General features: G+C 42.0%; 2 protein-coding genes across 8 annotated transcripts in view; both read right to left on the bottom strand.

The window, feature by feature from the left end:
* The window catches only part of LOC120898191 (F-box/WD repeat-containing protein 7), a 31618-nt gene extending 27318 nt beyond the window's left edge, over positions 1 to 4300 (bottom strand). The window contains exons 1-3 of one of the 7 annotated variants that reach the window (XM_040303677.1): positions 4168 to 4300; positions 2458 to 2506; positions 1736 to 2216 (exon numbers count right to left, since the gene is read on the bottom strand). The gene's annotated coding sequence lies outside the window, so the exon portion shown is untranslated. Of the gene's footprint in view, positions 1 to 1735; positions 2507 to 4167 lie in introns of all 7 variants that reach the window. The other 6 variants (XM_040303680.1, XM_040303681.1, XM_040303679.1 and 3 more) reach the window with 6 other exon arrangements.
* A 1089-nt stretch (positions 4301 to 5389) lies between these two features.
* Positions 5390 to 27286, bottom strand: part of LOC120894212 (melatonin receptor type 1B-like) — a 42174-nt gene continuing 20277 nt past the window's right edge. Inside the window, exons 2-4 of the mRNA XM_040296663.1 lie at positions 18170 to 19056; positions 14387 to 14559; positions 5390 to 11150 (exon numbers count right to left, since the gene is read on the bottom strand). Coding sequence (XP_040152597.1) covers positions 10425 to 11150; positions 14387 to 14559; positions 18170 to 18740 — 1470 coding nt within the window. The 5' untranslated portion in view covers positions 18741 to 19056 and the 3' untranslated portion in view covers positions 5390 to 10424. The remainder of the gene's footprint in view (positions 11151 to 14386; positions 14560 to 18169; positions 19057 to 27286) is intronic.

The following is a 27286-nucleotide window of genomic DNA, read 5'->3' as shown; positions in this document are numbered from 1 at the left end:
TATACAGTGTATGTGGTATTTTACAGGCAGAGCGCCTCAATCGAACAGGACAGGATGTCGATGGTTGATCGTGTCGGTCGAACCAACAAAACCATTCGAATCGTGAGAGGATAAAAACCGACGTTTAAAAAAACAGCGACTCGAAGGAGCAGGGGAACAGCGTAAAACAACAAACAGATACCTCAACAAGAACACCACAACTTTCCCATTTAAGAATAAGAAGAGCTTCCCTTTCCTGGGACAGACAGATAGCTAGTAGTAACGGATGCGCACACGTCGCTGTAGGACCTTCGGTGGAAAGGGGGAAAAATACATTCAATAAACAAGTTTGTTTTCTTTTTCCTTTCCCTATTGGTACGGGTCTGGAGCTGTTGCTACTGTCTCCTGGAGGTGGGTAGAATGAGGCAAAGAATAACGTCACCCGTTGCCGAAGACGGGACGACTTTCTCACAGCCGAACCGCCTATGCATAGACAAATAGACAGCCCAGGAATCACACACACACATACACGGCCATGTTAATTCTTCTTTCCCGTTGAAGTACGTAAATGCATGGGAGCTACTTTGCATTTCCGGTTTGCCTTTCCGGTTTGGCGACGGCAACCGGGGGCATGTAAGATGACCTTTACCCGAATAAGAAAGGATTGTACATTTGGGAAGCAAACAGCTGTTTATACTGTTACTGCGGTATTGTTGTAATGGTAATTTCACAAGACAATGTGTCGTTTTTAGCAAATCAAGAGAATCCGTTCACTATCACACGATTTAATTCAAAATATTTAACGTGCGAACCAAAAAAAACAAGAATGATTAAAAATAATCAATCATTATATTGTCGTATGTAAATAGCATGATAATCTGTACCATTTAAAACTACATATGACGATAAATGTTAAGTATGAAATACATTATACGTGAAAGTATATCTGATTGATTGTTTATCGATAAAAATGCTTTGAATAGGGACTGGAATCAATTACATAGAAAATATTATCATCGTTAAAGAGATAATATTTAGAAAAAGCTCGTTAAAAATATAACTTGCTTTTTGTTCGTAATGTAATGCTTGAGTGACAAGCGGCCAAAAAAAAAGGTTACATGCTGCTTTTTTGTTCATCAATGATGCCATATTCCACACAATTCAGCTTCAAACATCCAAAGGCAATTGAAATAAGGGCTTTAGGCTTCACTGATGTGGCATTTTTGTGGAAATCAATCTATTTTTTTCGCTCACAATCACAAATTGCAGTAAAAATGCAATTTACATCAAACCCCCCCCCCTAAACGAATAAAAATTATCTACAACCGATGCATTCCATGTGACCTTCTCTGACCAGCGATAAGTCTTTTCCCTCTTGTTTGTGCCACTTTAGCCACTTAGCAGCCGGTGACTGTGCGGTTTACACGATTGGCAGCGGTCTAAATGAGATTTGAATTCATACGACGAGACTGTACTCCACAATATTTTGCCATCAAATCCAATCTTTACCTTAAAACATGTGTTAATAAAGCATAACTATGATACGTTAACTACGAGGTAAATAAGTCCCGCAGGAGCTGGGGCCACGGTCAGTTACGGGTGGCTTACAACTCAGAAACGAAGAGTTCTTCACAGTTTTGTGTTCTGCACGTATAGTTTTTCGAATCCTTGTTTGAAAATTCCCAACCGTAATAATAGCTAAAATGTAAGAGAAAAGCTCTGTTACAATCAGACGAAAGAAAACTCAATTCCTTACCCGTTCACTCGGCGGCGTACAGCTGAATTCAGACACTTCCTTTCTCTCCTTCTCTCGCTCTTTATCTCTCTTTCCCGCGCACGAGCTCGCTCGACCTTGGGGGATACAAACTCTAGGTGCGACGCGCAGCCTTCCTTATTTCCCGCGTTCCCGGGACGTTCTGAGGATGAGGCAAGAGGCAGCTGGGTGGGGGTTCCCGGATGAGATGGCAGAAGCCAACGAACGGCGGACCGATACCGTTGGATTACACTTTTCCACCTGGAACAGTTCCGTTGGTAGTGTCGCTATGCGCGTTGCGTTGTGCCGCAGCAGCCCCGCGTTGCAACAGCTGCCTCTGCGCGCCTATGATCTAGCCATCCTGCAGCGGTGGTCCGTTCCTGATTTGGTCACTTTCCTCCCGTAGGCGTTCTCACACGCGCAGGCACTTTTGCAGCATACGAATCTTGCACGATTTTCACGCAAATTCAAGGTGCACTATTATCTATATTGTGCATTTAGTATTTCGCTTGTACGAGCACTTCTTTTCCACACAAACACAAAGAGACACACACACACACAGGGGCACACAGGACACAGGGGACCGACAGACACGCCACAACACACCTTAATCCACAAGTAACAAAACAAAAAAGAAATACTGACCACACTGTGCGCTACACACCACGCCGGACACACACACAAACACACAACAGATACGATTTATAAATTACACACACACTTACAACACGAGGTGAAAATAACATATGACACTAAACAAAAAAACGCACACTGCTAAATGAAGGATTGGTGGAAAGAAATGGAAATATGTTAAAAATGTACAACTGTGTGAAACAAATTAAATTGATAAAGTTAGCAAAAGTGTGGCACGTCCAGTGCCTTAAAAAAAGGGGAACATTCCAGCGCACCAACACACACATACAATGGAACACAAGGGAGGGATGGAGTGAAGTGTTGACCACGCTTTATCTTATGGTCGTTCGAGAGCGGGTGGGCAGCATGTGGTGGCGAGTTGCACCCATTCGCCCGTACACACAACCACACTCGAAGCACGAGGTTGCGAGGTCTCCGCTTCATGGCCACCTACTACAACTCTGCATAACTTTCCACGGAAAACTGCTGGCTGTTGCGAGCAAAGGCAAGGGGAGCGTAGTGAACGGCCACCATAAAAAAGGGTGAGCCAAAGAGAGGGAAAGAGACCGAGAGGGTGCGAGTATACTGCGAGTTGCACACAACCACACATAAGTAGCACGCATCCCGTCTTCTTCCTTTTCTTTTTGGTCTCTCGAGACGGCGCTGCATCGAAAACACAACACACCACCACCTCATTGAGGGGAAAAAACAAAAGAAGCTTGGGAAAAAACGGGAGCCTGCTGCATAACGCCAGATGCGCAAGCTGCTGTGGTGTTTGCGTACGCCAGCCAGCAGCTCGCGGCGTACGCCAAGACGCGCGGGGTGTGTTTGAGGGGTTTTCTCCACTACGCTTTTCCTAGACACGGCATGGCAACCTAGATGCAAGACGGAAGACGACCTCATCTTATCATGCTGGCTACTGTGTGAGCCCACACCCTCTCACCCATCAAAACCCACCCAACTGTCTGTCTGTAATAGCGCAACGCATCTTCTCTCACAAACACACGCACCACAGCACACCACAGGGCAGTGCGCTTGGCCCGTCCAACGTCTTGCCGCGCCTGCCTTTCGCTGTCCTACTATCCGTGGTGACGTTTGGGGGAGGGGGGTATGCTTTTTTGAGGTGTGGAAAAATGCACCGTTCTGTCTCCCGGACGCACGAAACAAAAAAATCTTCCTCGCGCAAACCTTCACACGTTCATGTAGGTGTTACCCCAGAAGGTTTCCACATGGAAAGTAAGGAATTTGAAGAATGAATGCAAGACACGGCGCGATACGCTATGACACAATACTTCTTCTACACACACACATAGACACTCGCACAACATTGCCCACTGTGATCCACTGTGTGGCGTGAGGCGAAGAAAAAACGAGAACACAGCTATCACGATGCAGCACGCACACACACACACACAAACGGGGGGAGAAAGGCAGATTCTGTTCTTTTCTTCAATCCTTTAGTAAGACACTACACAGAAGAAAAAAAACTTGCTTGCCACAATGCACAATTTTCCAGCGACGTCCTTCCGGTGGCACAATTTCGCAAGGCAGGCCACGAAAACCGTCCCCTTCGTAACACACATACACACGGGAGGGACTGGAAAAATGTGCTTCGCTTCGGGAGTGTTGATGGCGGCGCGATGGCGTTCACGTATGCCCGATTGCGTCGTCAACACCAACCATACACACACACACCGTGCCCGGGGGATTTTCTTGCTTCACTGATCGTGAAAAAACGTTGCGCACACGAACTGTTTGGGAAAGCGGTGCCAAACGCCACAGAACGGGAGCCTTGCCTTTACCTTTTCCTGTGGAATCGATGAATTTAGCTACGAGCGCGATTCGACAGCATCAGAGCACTTGCGTTTCGGAGTGTTGTTTGGTAGTGATGGGCGCAACCTTCTTCTCCCGCAGCCGAGAGCCGAGTGAAGCGCGCGAGGTCCATTCATGACGTTGCGTCGTCTGCCATGTTGGTGCGATGCGGTTTGACAGCACGCGACGGTGTGACGTTGCGGTGCTATAATTTCATGAACACTTTTTGACGGGTTGAAAATGTTTCTTTTCGGCTGATTTCCAATGGGCTCAATTGGGAGATTTGTTATTAAATGAAATTCAACCAATACTTTGATGCATTCCGCAAAACAATCAATTTATTATGAATTTTTGAAACAAGCATGCGTTTTCGACGCCCTCACCTTGTCAAAGGAGACTTTCTCGACTCAGTGATGTGTCAAACTGATGGAATACGTTTCGGAACGTGGAATCCGCTCCGACCAAGATTTATATTTACGTGAAATATTGGAATAATATGAGGCAATCATTCATTTGAAATAGGAAAATTTATTAATTTACGCTTCCGGTGGATTTATATGTGAAAAACACGAGCTGGGAAGTGGAACAGGGGCGAAAATGGGGGAAAGAAAACACAAACGAAAACCAGAGCAGCACTCACTGTGCTACACATGTGTGACTGTCACATGCGTCATTGCCACATTCAACCCAGCCCTGACGTTTAAATTGTTTACCCGCCTATTTGGTGCTGTGTCGCTTCGTCCTGCATTTCGGCAAACACGAATAGGTAAGCGTCTTTTATTTCGTAATTATTGGTGCATTTTACTACATTTCCGCCGACATCCCGCCTTTTAAAATGATGACTTTTAGTAAAAGGTTTGATTCAAAGTTGAGCCCGTGCATTACGATGCGTTGGTTGTTCCTTGGACGAATGACGAAAAGTTTGCACTGAACTAAAGAGGAGGATGCTCGACTAGATGGGAATTATAAAAAAGGTTTCGAATTGATTGAATACAATTAGATTTTCTCTTTCATTGCAGATGCTTTTGGAATTTTCTAGTGCTAATGCGTCGCCTGCAAAGGGAAATAGATTGCCCTACGAATGCTGGAGTTTGGAACTAAGGATGTCGTGAAGCGCATCCGTCTGTTCCATTACTTACCTGTGCTGCTTTCGAAACGAACCATTCGGAATGTTCGGATGAATGAAATAGTGCCTGAGCTCGGAACAAACCATTCCCTTATACATCAGTAATCGTCCGGCTTGGAACGGGTTTTTATTACATCGTTTTTCTGTTTTGTTTTTGATTAACAAGATACGAGACGGTGGCACATGGCAGGCTCCGTACAGCTAGGTATTGTATTGATGATAGTTTTATTCGTTCGGGCACTCGAGCCCAGCGCTGCTTCATACTGCTCTGTCTCTAATGTTCTTTCCCGCTGTGAAGTGCGAATCTATTTAAAATACATTTTACACATATACTTCCCCAACATTCATACACACGGACACACATACACTCCTTCGGTATATTTATGGGGCCAGTTTCGGGAACCGGTCCTACCGTCACCAAGCCAATTAAAATTTGTTCCATTCACAGACTTAGAGCCTACCTTTAATTACCTCAATCCTTGGCCGGGAAGGAACCATTTTCCTGTCGGACGTGCATGCCATGTTTTTGGCGGCTTGGCAGCCATTTTTGGAGTGCGTCGAGCTACTGGCGACGGTTAACGGTTAACATAAACCACATATTGGCCGGTTTTTCCCCCTCCTCTGTATTATACGGTTCCCGCTCTAGTAGCTTTCGGTTATTTATAGGTAAACGTGTTATAATCATCATCATCACAGCTATTCATGTGTATTCGAGAAAGGCAATTTAAAACTGCAGAAAACACGGACACGGACACGGTACACAAAACACCACAGTTACAAAACACCCACCGTAACGTTAACTCCCCCCGACCTAACCGACCGGCGGCAATCGATGGTGGACGATTTTTGTTTAATTGTTGGAAAACAGAAGAAACTTCGCAAAGGGACGCCAACGTTCAAGGAACAAGTTGCATTTTTCATTTCAGGAACATCGATAAGGACACAGGCAAGACGTCTTGTCTTCGAAAAGAGAGCAAGGGAACGAAGGGTTGTTGCGAAAATAAAACCATTAAAAGGGTATCAGTTCGATTCCGCGGTTCACAACGAATGACTTTGACTGTTTGCATACATGTTAGTCATCGGCGGAACGTAACGGCTACGAAGGAACGGCTCAAGGGCAAACAAAAGGAAGGTAGCATTATTTGTCCACCATCGTGCCACTTTAGACCGTGTGTATAAGCGTGTGAGTGGGTGTGCGCGCACGCCTTGCATTATTGAACTGCACAGATGCAGTTTCCCACCTACGCGGTACGCTACGTCGTCTCAACATAAGTTCATTTCTATTGTTCCCTTGGAGTCGTATTGGTTTTCCATTCTGCCGTACGGCGTGTACTGGTTCTATTTGTCCAGTTTTCACTCTTTTTGCAGGGCCACTATATTGTATTAGAATCGTTTGCTTCCCCACCTCTCATGGGCATGTCTAGTAGAAGAGGATCAGTCGTGCTTTTGTGTTCTTCTTGTGCTCTGTTTCTTCGCTCCGTTCCGATAGTGTTTGATATTTAAGTTTCAGTTGTGGCGGGGTTTGCCCTGCATCACAATCAATATACGTCAATACGTCAATATCTGTAAGGTTTTCAGTTGAACAATCACACCGGTTATGTTTTAGCTTTAGCTCTACAAACACAAGGATACATCGGACTCGGCCACGCTCTAGGTATATACTTCCATCTATATCTGTATAATATGTATGGGTGTATACATTATATAGTTGTATAGTGTATATAGTATGTATATGTACAAAAAAACCAACGGCTTTATGTTGCAACAGTTCTGTGTGGCTGTGTATATATACCCTTTAAAATAGTTAGCTATGCTCGGCTGGCCTTTTTAATTATTTCGCGATCATTGTGCCTATCATTGTCACGGCTAGCTACTCACATGCTCCTAAGTATATTTTGCGGTTTGGTTGGCCTACTAGTCAATTGCTACGTTCCAGCTTTTCAGTGCGTGCAAGTCTTTGGTTTTTCTTGGGGTTATCGTGTACATTTACTTTTCCAGAAATTATTGTTATCTGTTTTACTGTTTCTATTTTCACCCCGGTACCGCACGAACACCTCAGCGTTGATATTAGAAGGGGTAGAATTTATTGTATACATGGGTCTTTCCATATGCTTACCTCATTTATTCCCACGGAGCATATAGTTCAACCTGTACGCCTTTAAACGTTTCAATTACAGTTACATCAAATTGTTAGGGCATGTTTTAAGAGATTTGCTCACAGTTAGTAGGGCGTGAGTTACACACATCACACCGCCCTATACGCTTCAATTGGTTACGAGCCAGTCACATTTAAACATCAAATCTACGGTGGCGGGCATTTATTAGTAGTAGTAACAGTAGTAATAGTAGAAGTAACAGTAGTAGTAGTAGTAGTAGTTTAAGTAGTAGCTGTATTGATACACTGCGTCCAGTTACATTGTGGCCGCTTAATGCAACAGAAAGCAGGATGGCGATGGCTGTGCTATTAATATTAAATTAAATTTCCATGTCCTGTTTCGTTGTAGTGTTTTAAAAATGTTTACCACAAGGATTATTTGAAGTATGTAATAACGAATAAATATTGTAACATTTTGAAATTAATGTTGGCGTTTTGAACTTAACGAATAAAAAATAATAGTTACCGAGCAAGTTGTGTTTTTTTCGGCAAATTATGTATCCTGTCTTTTAAAAGTGAGGAGAAAAATGAGAAATGTAATTTACGAATGGAATAGCATAGGTACTTCATACATCTCTGATGAACCAGCAATTTGATACTTAGAAACTCGCGGGGATGGCAAACTTCTACAAGAAAAAGGATGAAACCTAAAGAACTGTACTGAAACTAGACATTGTTTTTTTAACCTCTTGTGTGTTGTAAAACAAACTTCTGCAACGTATTTCCATGAAGATCTGAAGAGAGATCTGTAACTATGAATACTCTTGGAAAGTAATAAATTTGAAACAATTTCAAAATTAGCAATTCCACGATTCTTTGCCGACCTCAGACAGCTCAACAGCGCTACCGATGGTAATACAACTCTAATATAAAACATAATAAAGAATGAGAGCATACTTTATGCAAAAACAGCACACAGTTTTTGCTATATTTTTTAATCAAATATAACATTTTTCCATTAAAAAAGCCAATAATACGTAGGAAGTATTTAAAAAAGTGTGATAAATATTTCAAAGTTATTGAGACACTCTGTAAGTTAAAGTAAGATGATATGTTTTACATTTACTCATAAAAAAGCGTTAAACTCTTATTCAATCTATCTGTTACATTTCTTCACAACAAATTTTAAATGTGTACACTACGGACGCCGAAATGTGTGGCGTCAGCGGAGAATGGCAAAATAAAATATGATTTATGTACCATGTTACTGTAGAAAATAGAGTTAGTAGTTAAGGTATAGAATATCTCTACATTTCCTCAACATTTGCTTGGGTCTTTTTCGAGATATCATCAAAAACCAATGTTTCATGTTCATTTTCATTAAATCACTAAATGAGCCTCAAGAAATGGTGCTGTGGATTTTTAAATTAAATATGTATTTTAATAGTATGTAAGCATATAGACATAAAACCAAAAAATGTAAGGTTACTAGTGGTTGAAGAAAAACTAAATTAAAATATAATTTTAGATACATTGGCAACTAACAACCACCAAAGACAACGGACCTGAATACAAACTGACCCTAACTGGCGCCTTAGATACTGTTAAAAATCATTAAAAATTATCATTTTAAATGAAATTATTGATTTTACCATACATTGTTTTCCGGGTTCCAGTTTCTAATGTGAACGGCACTATTCAACAATCGCAAGACCCTTTTTAACCTGAGCCGGAAAACAGTGTTAGCCTCTCACGAGTCAGCTGGCCAATCAAAGAAACTACGGGGGACGCAGTGTAGGTAGTGTCGGGAAACATTTATCGCCGATCCCGCTGCTGCATACGTGTGGCGACGACATGAACAATCAAGTTTGCATTATGATAAGTGTGTATTTGTGTGTGTATTTATGTTTTTATTCCCTTCTATTTGCATTCTTTTATTGTGCCCTCGTATCGTACGACTGTTCCAAAGTCCCTCTTTTTCAACACAATTCAACCCCTCTGGTTTGTTAGCATAAGCATTCATTCCGCTTGTCGTTTCATTTTTTAATGAGTACACATTCGTCCCCGCACACAGCACAGTGCGGACAGGTAGTAGTTCAACACAAAAAAACATCGATTTGTTAGCCCCATTTATGTGTTGTTGGTAAGCGTTTTCATGTGGACATTACGGTAGAGAGGAACAAGTGAACGGTGTTAGTACGCGGTTAGATCAAGGTGTGCTTTAGCGAAGCGTGTTGTAGGATAAGAATGAAAGTAGAAACGCATTGTAAAGTAGTTAATAGTTAAGAGAAGCACAAACTTTGGATAAGATTAGGCCCCTGCTGTCTTCGCGATGAGTTATCCACCCCTGCTGTCTTCGCGATGAGGTGGCTGTTCGCCCCCAAACCAATCGCTCCGGACTTAAATAATTATCGCCTAAAACGACACCAAAATCAATTTCGTTTTAAAATGTAATGAACCATCACGCGTCCGTCTCAGGCTGCCCGAACAAAACTAAAGAAGGGGTGTGTAATCTCTTAATGAAGGGACACGGTTGGCGTAACACGCTCTAGAGTAAGGATAATAATAGCTTCATACGTGAGAAAGCACGTGAGAACCTACCAGCTGCTGGTGCAGAGGGTGTGTGTGTGTGGAAAATCCGGTCCGCCTTACTAAAAGCTCCACCCAGCACAAATTACTGATCTGTTTTTAGTTCTCCATTTCTCCATTCGAGAGGGTTCGCTAAGAAACCAACCGCAGCCAATGTCCATACAAACAGCTGACGCTGTTCGCACGCCCTCCGAAGCAACCGCCACGACTGTAATCCCTTAAAATTGAAGACCGATAAGAGCTCCGTGCCTTCTCTCGCCTCGGAACCGGTCGAAACAAATCGATCGGAATCCCCCGAACCACCCACAATCGGGCCGTTGACCTGACTGTCCGCCCCCTCCCCTCCACTCTTGCATTTAAATTAATCGACCCGCGCAACTCGCACAGCCCCCGACCGGGGCAGCGGTACGGTTCGATTAATTTAGCTACGTTTCCGATCATAACTCGTGACAGTCCCGCTTGCCCCAGTGGCCGTGGCAGTTGCCGGAGCGCTGCGGGCTGGTGTACGAGTACATGTTGTAGCCGGGTATGATGTGGACGCGCACGTCCGCGGTCGGCCGGTTGCCACCGTCCGCCCGCTGGCGCCGCGAGACGGCCACCGTCGTCTTGCAGCAGCAGTAGTTGAACAGGCTGATGTAGGCGCTGCGGAAGTGCCGATTGGTGAGACAGTAGATGACGTTGTGAAAGCAGGACTTGGACAGCCCGATCCAGACGGTCGTGTAGAACACGCGGTTCGAGACGAGGCGGGCCGTGCCGTACGCAAAGATGACGCAGAACGGCAGCCAAAACACGACGAAGATGAGGAAGCTGTAGAAGTTGGTGCGGGCGAGCGACAGGTCCCAGGTGTAGGCGAGGCTCGGCTTAAAGTTGGGCAGCGCCATCGTGCGCTTCACGTCCACGATGATGCGGATGTGCGTGATGAAGGTTAGCAGCAGCGGCAGCAGCACGATCAGCCCGACTACGCCCGCCTCGTGCGGGATGCTGGCCTGCCGGGCGCGCCAGTTGCAGTAGTCGAACCGGATGTCGTACACGAACTGCATGCCGGACGCGATGCAGGCCACCGCCCAGATCAGCAGCAGGATCGCCGTCGTGTTGGTTTTGTTGAACCAGCCGCGCTCATTCTGGAACGTGCAAAGGCGCAGATAGTTCTCAACCGCCATCATCTGTGGAGTTTTGGGGTGGTGGGTAAGTGGGAGGGGGTCGGAATGGAGGAAAATGAAGTCATTAGTTTCGTGTGTTTGTGTCATTGGTAATGCAGGGCACGCACAATGTGCAGTAGGTCGAGAGAGAGAGAGAGAGGGTGAGATGTACACATCAGTTTTGGGATTTTCTTCAGTTTATTGCGCTATTGCCTGATAGCGCAACAACAGGCAAAGAAGTGGCCGTTGGTGGTGATGGTGGCAGTGGTTGGTGTACCGTTTCAAGGACACGGAAGCAAAACGTACATCGATAGGCACACACACACACACAAACGCACACACAGAGGGGAAAATATAGAGCAAATCATGGTTTTGTGCCGGCCACTTCCTGCCATTTCTTCCGCTTCCGGAGCTTCCCCTGTTTGTTCGCTCGCCGGAACCGGGTGGTTGGGTTTTGGTGGTACGCTGATGAATTATCCCTTACCTGTTCGAGGCACCGCTTTTTGGCAGCACGTTGGCCTTTGGCGTTTCTGGATGGTAGATTTCATCGCCCTCGCGTTAGAGCGCTGATGGATCCATCTAATAGTTAGCTACTACAACAACTACTACTATTACTACTACTACTATTACTGCTATGAGTTCGGTTGTCCCGTTGACTGTGAGCTACTAACCTACTTTTCGAAGCAGGCGGTTACCTTGAGAGGGAAAGTTTCGCTACTGCATCGGAAGATTGGATCGTGTGGGACCGGTGGGCGAAAGCAAGCACGTATACGTTTGCACGGGGAATGCAATATGCTACAACATTTAGCCTAATTACGTGCTGTGTGTGTGTGTGTGTGTGTGTGTGTGTGTGTGTGTGTGTGTGTGTGTGTGTGATGGAGGGTCTACTGCTTCTTGATTGTATTGCTGATGAAACTCGCGCTTAAAAGTGTGCACAAATATAGTTCAAGAACAGGAAGCTTTATTACAGGTCAAACGAAGGATCAATTACAACATCAATTGAGTGTATGTAATATTAAACTGCTGTGTATTGTATGCCGCTTCTTCTTAACATTTGAAAATTCTACTAAAAGCTGAATTTTTGTGAGGGGTCATTCATATCTTACGTAACACTTGTTGGAGTACACGGGGAATAGCTTTAAGCTTTATGATTTGTTACGGGATACGGGATGGAATGAGCTTCCAAACAGTATGAAGTAACGTTACGATATTTCAAATATTACTCACAACTCAAATATTCCTTATTTACAAAATAGTGTGTATTCTTACAATTGTTGCAATGATGAAAGATTATATGAAAACAATAAATACAGGCGGTCCCCGAGATACACGGTTAATAGGGACCGAAAACGGCCACAAAATACCGCCTATCTCGAATTTTTGCGTAAGTCGAATCTCGTAATTTTCAACCAAAATATCACTAATCTTCGTGTAATTTTGCAAGTAGGAGGTGGTGTTAGCCACAAATTAATTATTTGATATGATTCTACTGAATTGAACAGTTTTAAACCTTTTGAAATGGTATTCTACATTCGATCAATACGGAAATTATTTTGTATTTCACAATGGATGTGTCAAATCAGTATAATTTGCTGAAAGAACTGTCAAATTTGGAAAACCGCGTATCTCTGAATCCGCGTATAAGAGGTACCGTGTATCTCGGGGACCACCTGTACTTCACTTTATTTAATTTATAGATTTGTAATATTTATTCAAGTTGTTTAAATTTTAAAATATTTGATTTTTTTATTCAAAAACTTCATTTCAAATGAGTGGAAAGAGCAGAAAAATCGAAATGTAACGTAATTAATGGAGGGATAGTGGAATAAGTGGCTAAAAAATCATTGTTCAGATCACGTAATTTATGGACAGTGCCTAGTCATGGTTGTGAGTGAATTTTGAGTTAATTTTTAATAGAAACCTCACCGAGAAAGACTTTTTAATGTGAATCAAATTAAATATCTGTCTGTTCTTTACTTATATTGACTTGGTTCGATACAATACTTGCAAAATACAGCTACTAGCATTGAAGAAAAAGGTTCCTACCTAACTGTTGCTACGGGTGTAGCTTTATGTTTATTTTAGTTGCTGCTACAGAATTTTTGTAACTGTCGCTCGCGTATTCAGGGTTCCGCCGATCAGTTCAAAAATAGGTCTGTCTTTCTTCCTAAATAATTTGCAACTAAGCGCCGTCTTCAATGGCGCTTTGTTTCAGACCAGCTGATCTACTTGACCCTAAGTAACCTCGCTTAGCGACCTGTGTCGAACTTTTCCCTTATTGGCCCTATTTAACAGCTCAGCCAGTTGTCTCATTTTGGGGATATCTGTTCGTCCTTATCTAACTCACAACGCCATCTGGAGTTTCTTTTACGAATTATTCGAGCTGTCCTTGACGGCTCGTTGTTTTGTAAATATTGCGGCAGCTAATCTGCACGAGGTGCACATCGTGCCAACACTAACCAACTAACTAAATAATACAAGATTATCTACTCTTTAACAAGTAAAAGATTCTACTTACAGTGGAGCGCCGTTTATCCGGGCTTCTCGGGACTTGACCTCGCCCGGATATGCGAATAACACGGATAATGAGTCAAATGATATATTTTATCACCTATTCCTGATTAATTTTTGGAAAATTATCTTATTTTTTGATAAAAGGAACCCAGTTTTTATTAACTTGATGTTTTTCCCATAAGAATATTTGAAATTTGCCTTGAATTGTCGTCTCTTTTGTTATGACAATGTGCTCTTTTAACCGCATTTTCAAATATCCCCCTCATAACGCAATGTCACCTTTGTATGGAACTGTCATTTCTCAACAGCACGGATAAACGGTTAGCCGGATAAAAGGTACCCGGATAAACGGCGCTCCACTGTATTTAAAAGCAAACCTAATTTTTGTTCATCACTTTATAGTATCGGTGTAGTGATTGAAAGACAAATTCAACCATTCAATATTGAGCTTTCGCACTGATAAGATGATCACACGCAACAATTTTCTATGCATTTTATGACCTATTTTAAAGCTTTAAAATCTATAGGGAAAATAAACGCACATAAAAGTCCACCATACAACTAACTACAAACCTGGGGGGTTAATTGTAACACCGCCTTGTATCGCCTCCACGACACAAATAAGCAAAGCACCCAACATGCAAACATAGTAAAGTACAGCAATGCACAGCAATAGCACACAGACACACATCAAAGCGGAAAAGGGTTTGATTGAAATCGTAATACAAGATGCAATTCATACTTACGGCTAATGTTAAAATGCTAACCAAAAACGAGCAAGCAGCTAAGAACCAGTGAAATTTGCATACTTCCGTGTCGGAATTGTCGATGCCAGCCAGCAGGACGATGGTGGACGCTGGCATCACTACACTAGTGATAAGTAAATCTGCGAGCGCTATGTTCACTATGAATGCATTGCCTGCAAAAATAGGTATTGGTAATTCGGTTGCAAAAACAGTAACACTCAAACAACGGCACAAGCTATATGTAAGAAGTATGCTACGACTGGGGTGGGATCGATAAGGGCGATTATAAAGCTAGAGAGAGAGAACTAAATCGCGCAAAGGGATGGGGGAGATAGTGGATGAAAAAGGCCCGAAGAAGGTGTTGCTACTAGTAAAACTTCAGAAGAGGCTTCTTGTTTAATGCTGAGTATTTAAAAGGTAAAAACCCTATATCACATCGGAATGGGTTAATTAGAAAAAAGTAATTGTGATACTAAAAGCTTTACAGTTTATATAATTTGTCTCTAACTCTAATTTGCTACTGATTGACATCGTTAAAGTGTCATTACAATTCGATCAAAAGCTAAACTGAAAACGAAACTTGCATCGCATTGCAAAAGCGTCAAAATACAAGACAGACTATGAAAAATACCTACAAAAGAGCTTTGCAAGAAAGAAGGGAAAAAATACCTTTTTCTTCAATCAAAAATCAATATTGAACGAGCTCTAGAAGATCAAAAAAATTTTCCTGAAACAAATAAAACTGACAAATGCTGCAAAAAAATATGTTTTTTATCGATATGTTTTGTAAAAGTGACAGAGAAAAAGTGAAAAAAGAAAGTAGCAACTGTTTGAACTATGTTTGCTCTACTTTTAGCAGGTTTTTTTTCTCTACTAGACACGTCAATCCTAGTCCCCCGGACGTGAAATGACGGTTTCTATCGGTGCTAGAACTCGGTAGAGCGAAGAAAAATCAAACAGACCCGAGAACAGAATTTTGCTGCTGCCCATGAGGTGGCAAATCTTTGGCTACAATGTTTTGCTAGCAGCGAAGCAGTGACGGCTCTAGAGCCTCTCTCTACAGATACTGGAATGGTCAGGAATAAGAACTAGTTTTTAATAGAAGAAAATCGCGCAAAAACATTGCTGAAAAGTAGAAGCGTTCAACAAGACATCTGAGCTAGTAGTTAAAAAATAAAGAGAAAGAGAGAGAGAGAGATAGTGAAAGAAGAAAGGGAAAAAACGGCAAGCAAATAAACTATTTCCTATGGGAACTAGGAACAAGTTTAACTTTGAAGAGAAATCAAGTCCTTTCGGTGTATGTTTTTCATTTAGCTGAGGTATAGCAGAAGATTGTAGGTGGTTTGGGTGGGGGCTGAGGGGAAGGTTTCGGGTTCTTGTAATGTGAGCCATTTTACAGAAGAAAAACTGAAACGCGAGCCTTCGGATTAGGTATAGCGGGTGGTGTTTTCTGAGAACCGTGATCGAGTTTTTGGTTCTACCTTTGCTCAAATTATTGTTGGCAGCAAGAAGGTTTCAAGTGTTTTTTGAGCTCATTTTGTACAACTCAATCACCTTTGGTACGTTAGTTCTCAACACAGCTTTAATGAATGAACAAATGGTATTACATGATTTTGTTTCGTAAGTATGTGTAATCATTCTGGTAATAAATATAAACCCCGTCTTCTCAAACCCACATGGTGTGATTTAAAAATTCTACTGATATTTTCAAAATTTGCACGACAATGATAATATATCAATTTCCATTCGTTTATTCAATTTATTCTTTATGTGACATTCAAAATCTTTAAAAAAACATGACATTAATTCAGTTATTTGCAAACAGTAATAAAATGTGTAAACAAAACGATTGGCTTGCAGCTAAAAATAGATGATTTTGAAGTGAAAATTGGAGGCAATAACTAAAAAACAGGGGCGGACCCGTGGTACAGACGTCAACTCGAACGACTAAATAATATGCCCGTCACGGGTTCAAGCCCAGAATGGACCGTCCCCCGTAGCAAGGATTGATTATCCGGCTACGTGGTAATGAATTAAGTCTCGAAAGCCTGTATATATAGGACGGCATGTCCGGGTAGGACGCTACGCCAAATAGAAGAAGAAGAAGAAGAACTGAAAAACAGGAATTAATTTAGTGATACACGTTAGTCCTTTCAAAGCTTTCAAAATCGGAATAAGAATCATAGTATTTTAACTAATTTTCCATTAATGGGGCCCTTTCCGTTTTAAGTTCGTAGACTGAAATTTCAGCCTGTGAGCTGTTTGCATTGTATAGCTGTTTTCGAGCAGCTATCTAAGTGAGTATAATATATAGGTGGGCTTATCCCAAGGTGTATGAATTTAGAAGGCTTATTCTGCTTCTGAATGAAGATTTTAAGAGTGTTTTGAGTATTCGTCAAGCCTCCAGAAAGCTCGTTTGAGCAAAAGTTTTCACTCGTTCTGTTAAAAAGTGATGCTCAAAATTGGTTATAAAAAAATGCTATGAGACCACGTGGACTACATACATTTTGATTCTATATTTCATCACCTGATCTCTTTAATGCACCTTGGGATAAATGTAAACAAACCCGTGTTTTCGAGCAGGTACTCGAATCTATTTCTAGCTTTGTGGCCAGAATAATCTAGACTGAAAATTGCAGGCTAGTTTTTTGTGTGGTTTTGTATGGAGTGTTTACATGATTTCAGCCTCCAACTGTCAAACTCCATACAAAAAACTAACTAGAATCGTGAAGGCCCCAAATTACTGATTTTGCAACATGGATTTGCCAAGTTTGGGACACATAGTTACGAAAACTAAGAAAACATGACACACAATTTTATTGCCTTATAGTCAAAAAGGGAAGATTTAGTACCAAAAATATGTTATTGAGGTCCATATTTTGTTGACAATGACTGGTAAGAAGTTTGAATGTTCTGTTAGTCGTCCATAATAGCTATTTTGTGTTGTAAATTGATTACAAATATACACGTTTTTTTTAAATCTACTTATAAAATATACACAATGCTACAAAAAAAGTCATGTTGTTGTACCATGTTGTTAAAGCTTAAGGTTTTGAATCAATGATGTTTTTCAATCAATTCGTGATATTACAACCATGTTCTGGTGACTTTAAAGTCTGTATTGTATATAGCTTTACGAAGATAAACTCTTCATAATGAAGGTCTGTAGTAGCCGCTAGAAGCGGCTCTACTATCTGTGATTGATTGGTAGTAGTACCCATAGCAAAACTAAAACGAATGTCATCAAACATGCAGATGATTTGAATCGTTGTTCAAATGATTTGCTATTGACGATTTTCTTATATGTGTATAGCACGACCTATGGCATGGAATTTCACAAAATCTCACTCAACATCCACGGGCTGTCTGTCCCCTTTCTTTTGCCGAAAACCACCGGCAAATGTAAAAGCATCTGCGTAAAGCACGATTTAACTTCGATCGTGTGCTTCGCAGCACTAAAATTAACTTTCCCAAACTGTCACACCAAAGACAAGTTGTCCCCGGGTTTCCGCCCAGCCTAAGACATGTTTCCCCTGACAGTTTCATCCGAAACGACGTCCGAAAAGCTCACGCTCCTGTTTCGTTGTTTACCTCCTCCTCGTTTCGTATTTTGCCAAAGTAATCGGAGTAAAAGTAATAACCTAATTGAAAATCATGGCCGACTGGGATCAACTAGTGAATGGGCGCTAGAGAGTGGGTGGTGCGGCAAAGAGCAACGCAAACCCCATCCCCTCCTTGCGATATCAAACAAACACGCGCGCACACACACACACAAATACCCACCTGCTTTCTTCAGATGGTCCTCTATCATAACGGACGATATCATGAAAACGTTGCCGATACTGCCGACGACGGATAGGCAGGCCAGCAGCAGTAATCGAGCGAGACGCGGCCATTCGGTGGAAAGTGTGACGGGGGAAACCTCTCCCAGCCCGGTGCTGCTGTCGCTTCCGCTGCCACTTCCCGCCGTCGTGTGGTGCAGATGCTGTTGATGATGTTGTTGCTGCTGTTGTTGCTGCTGTTGTTGTTGCTGCTGAGATCGGGAAGAGAGAGCTAACGAGGTTACGAACCATAAATTAGGCTCGGTCTCGTTCAGTCCCACTGCCGGCGGTGGCGTGGGTCCGGTCGTGTGCTTCGGGTCGTAGTAATGGTCGCGTTCTTCCTCGGCAGTGGGCAGGGGCGGCGGCAAAGAGGTTGTCGGTGTCCGGGAACTACTTGTTGCTGCCGTTACGAGCTGCACCAGCAGCGTTGACATGACGGCGCCAGCCAGCTGCCCGGCTGTCACTGGCCCCACGAACCCGTCCGCCGTGGGGGCGGCGGTAAAGTTTGACAGCTCGGCCGTAAGGTTGTCCATGGTGGTAAGAGTGGGTCTCGTGGTTTATTTTTTTTTTGTTCGGCGAAAAATGCGTTTTCTTCTTTATCTTTTGATTGTTTTCCCCTGTTTTTCTTTTCTTTTTCTTTTGTTTGCTTTCCGTACCGCGTTGACCGCTTGTTATCGGTGTGAGGGTTTGGGTTCAAGCTCAAACGCTCTACTCGAGCACTTTCGCCTGTCTAGCACGCTGGGCTCTGTTGTTCGTGCTGGGTGTGGGCCACACTAACCGTGTTAGTGTGTTGCTGCTTTCCCGCATTTCACATCCACAGCCTTGTCCACGGCCAAGACAACGGTGGTCCTGTAGAGGAAGAGGGAATAATTTTAAACCTTATTAGATCGATTAGGCCACCGTGAAGCTGTGTGTGAGTGTGAGAGAGTGTTTGGAAACATGACGACTAGCCGTCATCGGAAGTAGTTGATGGTAAGTTAATTTTATTCTTACGATACTTTTGAGCCGTGCAGGGATGATAACGCTTGGCAGGATGGAAAACTCGACGGGAAGATGGGTGTGTGTAAACGGAAATCACTAAGGAGCGAAAGTTGGGTAGGCATTGAGGGGGAGATGATTGCTTCCAACGATGATGGAAGAATTTCTGGCCCAGACCAGCAGATGATTGGTTGTGCTGTGTTGTGTTGACTGGTAGGACTGGCAGCAGGATATGTTGGCGGGGTCTGTTTGTGAGGTGTCAATTGAATTTTTGCCCCGAAGGAACGAAATTACTTCGGATCACTTGGAAGCGATGTCTGTGTCTAGAAACCGTTCAACCAAAGGTCGCTCGGGAATGTTGTTTTTTTTCTATATTTCTATGCCATTTTGTTTTGGTGGATAGTTTATTATGTAGTAAGAAAATGTTAAAGTTTGACATATAGTTTAGTTTGGCCGTACATATGAGCACCCATATTGATGTCTAACTTAATGAAATTTTAAACATGCTAAGTAAACATAGTACCTTTAATCATAACATATTTTTATTTATATTTTTATATACGATTTATTTTCAGGTATCACACTGTATGCTAAAAACAATGCAAATATAGTCAGAATTCAATAGTCACTCGATAGTTGGCACAGACACTCGATAGTTGGCTGACAATTCTATTAAAAATCATGCGTTTATATGCAGTATCATATGTTTGTATATGTTGTTTGTGTAGTATCATATGTTTGTAAAACCCTGTTTCTGAAAAAAATAACAAAAAATCACTAAAAAGCACAAATTTGCATAGAGATCGCATATGTTAAAAACCTCTTTCAATTATAAACATTGAAAACAATTTTCAACGTAATTTCCAAAAAGCGAATAGCACAATTGCTCATATTTCAGATATCCAATCAATGCATCGTCAATAGTCTCAAAAACTCTTAAAGATTCTTAAACTGATTTAGTGTCGATTTAACACACATTGAGAACGTAAGTTTCTCAAAAGCTCTCATGAGTGCTTGAGAAAATGAGCGTTCAGAAACCACATGGTCCCGCGGCCTTAGATGGTATATTGTAAAAGGGACACAACATATCGCATTTTTTGGATGGAAAACCAAAGACAAATTTCGTTTTTCTTGCTTGACTAACTATTAAAATGAGACTGGTAAATCGGTAGAATTTTTTTTAATAATCATTTGCATAAGCTCATAACAATATCAAAAAAGAATTTAATTATTTGTTACTATAAACAAAATTATGGAATAAAATCAATTGTGATATTTAAATGATTGATATTGAACATTGAAAATTATTTTCTCATTTTTTAATAATAACGTTTTTATTACGTTTTTATTTTCATTAAGGTTTTCTATTGATGTTGTTGAATTAAAAATGCCTTTTTTGTACAAAAAAACCAAATTTTTGCAGTTTCATTGTTTGCTAAAACTGTCAAAAGATGTAATATTCTATAAAATCGAAAAAGTTCCCAAAAATAGCTAAATAAAACAACGTCATGTAGCTTTTTTTCCTTAATAGTGTTGATTGGAAAACAAAATGTAACGCAAACCCGTACCTTGCAACAAGAAATGGCGTTTAACAACAACGAACAAATCGGTAAACGTAAAGAAAGCAGTAAACAATATTCTAAAACAACATCAGCATTCCATCTGCGTCGCCGACCTTTCGCCCATCCTTCCTAAGCACACATGAATTAATATGTTTCCAAGCCGTGGGTATCGATTTGATTCGGTGGTGCCCCCTCGCCCCTGGTGGTCGTTCCACTATTCCGTTCCTGCTTGCTTTAACACTGACCATTTCCATTACTTTTAGTATCTGTTATTGAAGCAGAGGGCTTTCGTCTTCTGAGTGGTTTGCGGCCAGCTCTTCAGCTAATGGTGTCCGTCTGTCTGCACTGCACTGTGCCAACTACTGTGCGTTTGATTTTCACGACACTTTGCCCCAACGATGTACGTGTATAGCTGGGTGTGTGTGTGTTTGTTCTTTTGTTGCGCACCAAGCACCAGCCGCTAGACGTGCTGAGCATACGCAAGTAAGTGCTCTCGCGTGTATCATTCCTCAATTCTTATCTTATCACGTTTTGCACGCCCCGAGGCAAGCGCGCGCGTTTGGTTCGGGGGCTGTTCTACGAACTTCCTGAAACTCCCATGACGACACACTTCGAACAGGAAATGTGTATTACGAAAAGTGGAGCGCGCAGTTGGTACGTACGTGGTGGACTATTTACTTCTCTCATACAAAGCTTGGTACGCTCAACAGTAGTTGATAATAATATTGCGTTGTCGATGTATCGTCGTAAATCAGACGCTCTGTGTTGGTATAGCGAATGGGTGATAACTTTTAATTTCAGCTCAGAAACGCGCTCCAATAACAAATAAAAATACCGGAAATGCAACGAAATGTGCAGTAAACGCAAACGTTGATGTGGAAAACGTATTTACCGCAAAACATTTTCCGGCGCTAAATGACCTCATTCGAGAGGTAATTAGAGTGATTATTTTTCTCCATTTGTGTGCACTTTGCGGGCGGAAGGTGGCGTTTTTTTTGTTTGTTTCGTTCGTCGCGCTTCCGAGGTTTTAGAGTGCAATTAGTGTACGGATTAAAGTGGGTGGATCGACACTCGAGAACGCGATAAGGGCAAACCGTTGAAATAGGAAAAGTTTTCCTCTAATCCAACCGGAACTGAAGTATGTGAGAGGGGGAGGGATTTGGTTTGGAAAGAAACAGACCCTCTATGGCTGTGTGTGTGCGTTTGTGTTTTCCACGTCTATTCTATTTCTATTCGATTTTAACACCCCAGAGCGCGGCTGGGCGAGTGTTTCGCTGCACTAAGAAGTACAAACCACCAGGCGTCTCCATAGTGAGTGGCACTCAAGCGCTTTCCGTTGATTTCTTTCGTCCGTTCGTTTCCATTAATGGGTGGTCTGTTGAATGGGCTTGGTAAATAAAAGTTTTTTCATTAAATTTACATACCCCGGCTCATTTGTGGGACGGTATGCACTCCACTCCAGGTGGGTGTGATTAAACCACGCTCCCTAAAGGATTGGCAAACAAACACAGCCGAACCGGTGCAGTTCCCATGGGGCTGATGCATTATCGTGCCCGTTTCAATTCGATCTCTCTCCATCTTTCTCCCTCTCTCTCTCTTGGATCACCATTGAAGCGGACAGTTCTAAATTGAGCCAAACCTCGTTCTGCTCATCCATGGAAGCCTTCCGGGTGGGGTGGTTTATTTCCCGATCAGACATCCGGCCCTCATCATCTCGATAAGACGCATCGAGTGCTTTATCGTTGAGCGAATTTAATTATTTTCTCGCTCGCACTCCACATCACCCCCCCCCCGCCCAGTCTAAACGACACAAACAGACATCGTTGCAAAGTTTGGGAAGAGCTTTGCTGCTATGCGGTGCGAGACGGGAAGCGAGCAGGACGAGGATCGTGAGCGCAAAGCGTAATCGTAATAAGCGACCCCATTTACGGACGCATCTCGGGTCCGGTCGTTTGGTGGGACTTGCCGGAAGATGGCACCACCGACGACGAAGACAGGGGGGATATGATTGAGCGCTTGCCGCCAACGGGTTTCTTTTGACGCTGCACAACTTAGTGGGTCAGGAATCGATGGCGAAATAGATGGATGGGATGGGCGGGTTGAGGCAACGGGGTTAAGTTTTGCTATCCCAACCCAAATAGCCACAACCTGTAATCCTACCACATTGGTATCCATTTTGTTGAGGATGCCAAAAAAAAAACAGCACAAAATCGTTTGCCGTTTGGATAATTCTTGGCCTTCGTTTAGAAAAACGAAAGGGAGCAAAAATAGAGAGAGCCCCACACATGCGGTGGTAACGGTGGAGCTATTTGTTTAATGTTGGCGGGTTTGAATGTGCTGAAAGCAGTGAAACCTTTTTTTTCACGCAAGGCGAGAGTTAAATTTGGTGTGATGACGGTCAAGGACCTATCCTCTTTTAACCAGCGCAAGGGTAAGAAAGTGTTCGAGATTTTACAATCCAGTTCGAAGGAAAAATACAATCCATTAGGCGTACAGGGGATGAACAAATTCGGTAAGGTAGATTTAAATACATTTAACGATTTAGCTAAAAAGCGTTAATGTGAGTAAATTTATTTTATAATTATTAGTGAGCGATAAACATTATTTTGTTATTCTCATTGTCAGAAGATCATCAATTTTAGAAGGATAAAGTGTATAGTTTTAAAAAATGTAGGAAGAGAAACATTTTGCAAATAAATGTTATTTACGCTGCATCCTTCAAGGGTTAAATGTGAGTTTGGGACATTGTTGTGTTACGTAATTTATGGATGGTCGCTAGTAGTTTTCAATAACTAAATATGTTCTAACCCAGAGATGTCAAACTGGTTTTGGGTCACGGGCCGGATTAGATTTGAAAATTAGGCCGTGGGACGCAGTTGAGCGATTTTGAGTGGGTTAAGCGGTGAATAAAATTCTACCTTTTTATACTAAAATATATCATTAAGATATTTTATGTTTTTGATTAATGTTTTGTTTTCTCCATCACCCACTACACCGCATGGTGCTTTCGGCGAAAATCATTAAGGACTTATTCTTTGACCTAGAATCGTATCTACATTTTTTACCAAGCCTTCTATAAAAATTTTCATGACAAATACTCCATCATCTTTAATTGAGGTTAAATAAGAAATATGGAAATACAATTGAACTAAGGACAGCAGAGACTACCAACTTCCAATGAGACCGTAAAATTCACACCTTTTTGTAGTGCATGGCTTTTCGTGATTTTTAAAGATATCGGCCAGATTTTTGCAGAACCCTAACTAAAGAGTGCCCTCATCAATGAAGTGAAGAAAGTGGTATTCCGATATATAGCTTCCGATTTTTCCAGAAAGCCTCAAATCAGAAAATGATTGAAAATATGGAAAAATATGATTCCGACCTTTGGGAGTCGCCAGCAAACAAAAACTAATACACATGCTACATGCCATCTTCGTGGATACCTTCCAAAAACAGCCACTATGAATAACTTACTTCACACTCCGTTAATCGGACTATTGAGACTGAATGTTGAAATCTTCTTCCTCAGTGGATAAATATTATTAAACCCATTATTCCTGTCTCGTAATCAACAATCTACTTCAGTTTCATTCAAATAACTGCCAAAGTTCTGCACGGGCCGGATTGAATGGCTTCGCGGGCCGTATGTTTGACATCTCTGTTCTAAACCGTACATTTTTAGGTCGAAGAAAATCTTGAAAAATATGAAATTTTTAAAAGAAACGCATTTTTTAAAACATTAAACATGTCATAAGGAAAACTGAGCGGAAAAACTAAAAGAACTAGTATATCAAATTATATCGTATTGGAGTTGAAAGGACTCTAACTCCTGTTGGACACTCCTGAACATATTAAATCGAAAATATGTTTTATTATTCTTTTAAAAACTATTGAAAAATGTTCCTTTTCATTAAATAAAACTATATTTTATATTATATTCGCATATTTAACTGCTGTTCTAAAAGAAAATATAATTGAGCAAATTTCTTATTTATATCTTTTTAACATCATGTCCAGCGAAAAAGGACACGTTTTCTAACGAGGAAATAACGAATAACCTCTGTAACGCTTGTTTCACTGTTGCGCACTTTACTTCCGATGCTGCCATCGAAACAATGACGGGGTTACGTTACTTGAATGTTTATGCCGGATTAGCTATTGTTCGAAAGAAACGTAGGATGGAGGGAGTGCTACTCGCCCGACGGCACTGCATACGCGTGAGGTAAAAACATGATTTATTTCGATGATGATATCCGGTCCCGTGCCCAATTTCTCCCATCACACGCCCTCCGGAAGTGATGGACGGTGTGTGGCGCTACGAAAAGAAACGAAATGTTTTATTCATACAGTAGGCTATTAACGGGATTGTTATTAGTTTTTTGTTGTTGTTGTTGGATCGTTTACACACCCCGCTACCTAACATTATAGGTGTTCATGGGTTTGATGAATAGTGTGTGTGTGGGCAAGTGACATCAGCAACGGGCGTAACGAAATCGACAGTATGATATCGCTCGCACCGATAACGGGTGACAACGCCCTACAATCTACTTTGTTGCTATTTTTGTTGCGCCCCCCCTTAAAACAAGGCAGGAACTAGAAAAGGTGTGTGACCATCGCCATCGAAGTGGTGGGAGCGGTTGCTTTTAATGAAGCGTTTTGCTCTCTGCACTCTAGAACTTTGTACTACACCGGGTAGTAAAAACGACGATGCATATCATTTGCGACGATGTGCAGCAGCACGGTAGCAGCTTGATAATGGCATCCAATTTTGTATCACTATTCTCCAAAGAGTACAAAGCAACAGGGTACTGGAACGTTGACGAATGAACTCCCTGACATCATTAATTCACAACGGCACTAATGATAGCGTTGAGGGGAATGCTTCAATTTTGCGTAACAGAGGTTAGAGTATTAATGCAATGGGGGTTCGTAGCAGAAGAGGATTGTGTTGACTGAGGTTAGTTATGGGAGATGTTTTTAAAAATCGAAAATAAATCGAGCGAAAATAAAATCGATTTTGGAACGCAAAATTGTTTCTATAAAATGGACTGTTGCGAACTGCAACAGGATTCTTTCTTTCAGCCCAAGTAAATTGTTTTTATCAAATCAAGCGTTTTTTAAGCATCGATATTTTTATTTGCGAAGCTAAAAATCCGTCGCTTGTCTCGGGGTTAGGAGAAAGAATGAACTTTGTTCTCTCCTGCAGCTCCGATCGTAAGCGTTCGGGAATACTCGGCCCGATCAGCGTTGAACGTTGACCACACTAAACGCGGGCCGTGTCGCCCTCTATCGATAATTACTGGGAACAACACCTTACGATCGAATCGGTCGTTAATAATAATTAACATGGACAATACAACTCGGTTGATGAATATTTCCACTGACACATTTGCTGTTTGCGTCTACATTTGACACATAATTGGGAATGTTTAAAAAGGTTTTACGGATTGAAAAAGAAACATTGGATGTTTTTGAACTGTCTAGAGAAACTCTCTAACAACTTACGAGTCACCATACCATGCTAGTAAATAAGCATAAATCAGTAAGTCGTAGATATCTAAAATCATTAGTGGTCTACCATAAGCCAGACAGGCTACGGTTGTTGCGCCGACATCGAAGGGCAAGATTCTAAGATTTTGATCCATTAGCAAGAAGTGCTGTTATTTAGGGATGCTTTGTTTTTGAGAACGTTAAGCATATGTAGTTGTCAATCTCGTTTATTCATATAAACCAGCATTGGAATAGAAATATTATTATACCGAAATTCATTTGACCAAATTCTTTTGTATACTTATTGTGGACTTTTTGTATATTTCCATTTCGTTTTCAACATTTTCATACTGTAAAGTAATACAACATGCAATAAACCCTCATCTTAAAAAAACGCTCCTTCTACGATAAAGTTCACGCTGGCAAGAGCGACAATTGTTGGTAGCAAGTGCCGAGCGGACAAGCAACCTGTCGTCGCAGGAGTAACTGCACGTTTAAGCTTTAAAATTATGGATCCTTCCGGGCGTGCAGACGAGTCAAAAAGCACAGCAAACCGTTATCTAAATTTGGTCATTACAATCGAAGCGAACATCACCCTTATTGAGGTCACCGCCTGTGTCACCGCGGCAAATACTGCGAAAACCAACAAAGAAAAGTCAGTAAGACGAAACGGCACATCGCACCCCGGTAAGCATAAACCGGTGATGCGCGAAATGCGAGAAAAGCACAACCAAAATGTCCTCATTTGTTGCCGTCCGCGTTGTCGGCACACTTGGTGGTATGCTGCGGTCGGTGAGCTGTTTAGCGAGTGGTTCAGGCGTTTTTTTCTCTCTCTGTTAGTTGTTGCACACTGTACAATTTAGCCGCGCGTCTCGGTGACCGTCGGTGCGGAACAAGAGCAATTAAGATAGCGAAGCGAAGGAGTTGTGAACCGTTTCGGTGGCTCGTTTGAACTTCAGCCGTCGTCCAGCATTTGGAAGTGTTGGAATTTATTGCATGAAATGGAATGGCGGACAGGAAGATCGTGAAGCGATAATCAACGGCACTTC

This window comes from Anopheles arabiensis, chromosome 2 (assembly GCF_016920715.1).
Source record: "Anopheles arabiensis isolate DONGOLA chromosome 2, AaraD3, whole genome shotgun sequence".
NCBI classification, from domain to species: Eukaryota; Metazoa; Arthropoda; class Insecta; order Diptera; family Culicidae; genus Anopheles; species Anopheles arabiensis.
Note: the sequence above shows the minus strand (reverse complement) of the source record. Positions and strands in the feature narration are given on the sequence as shown.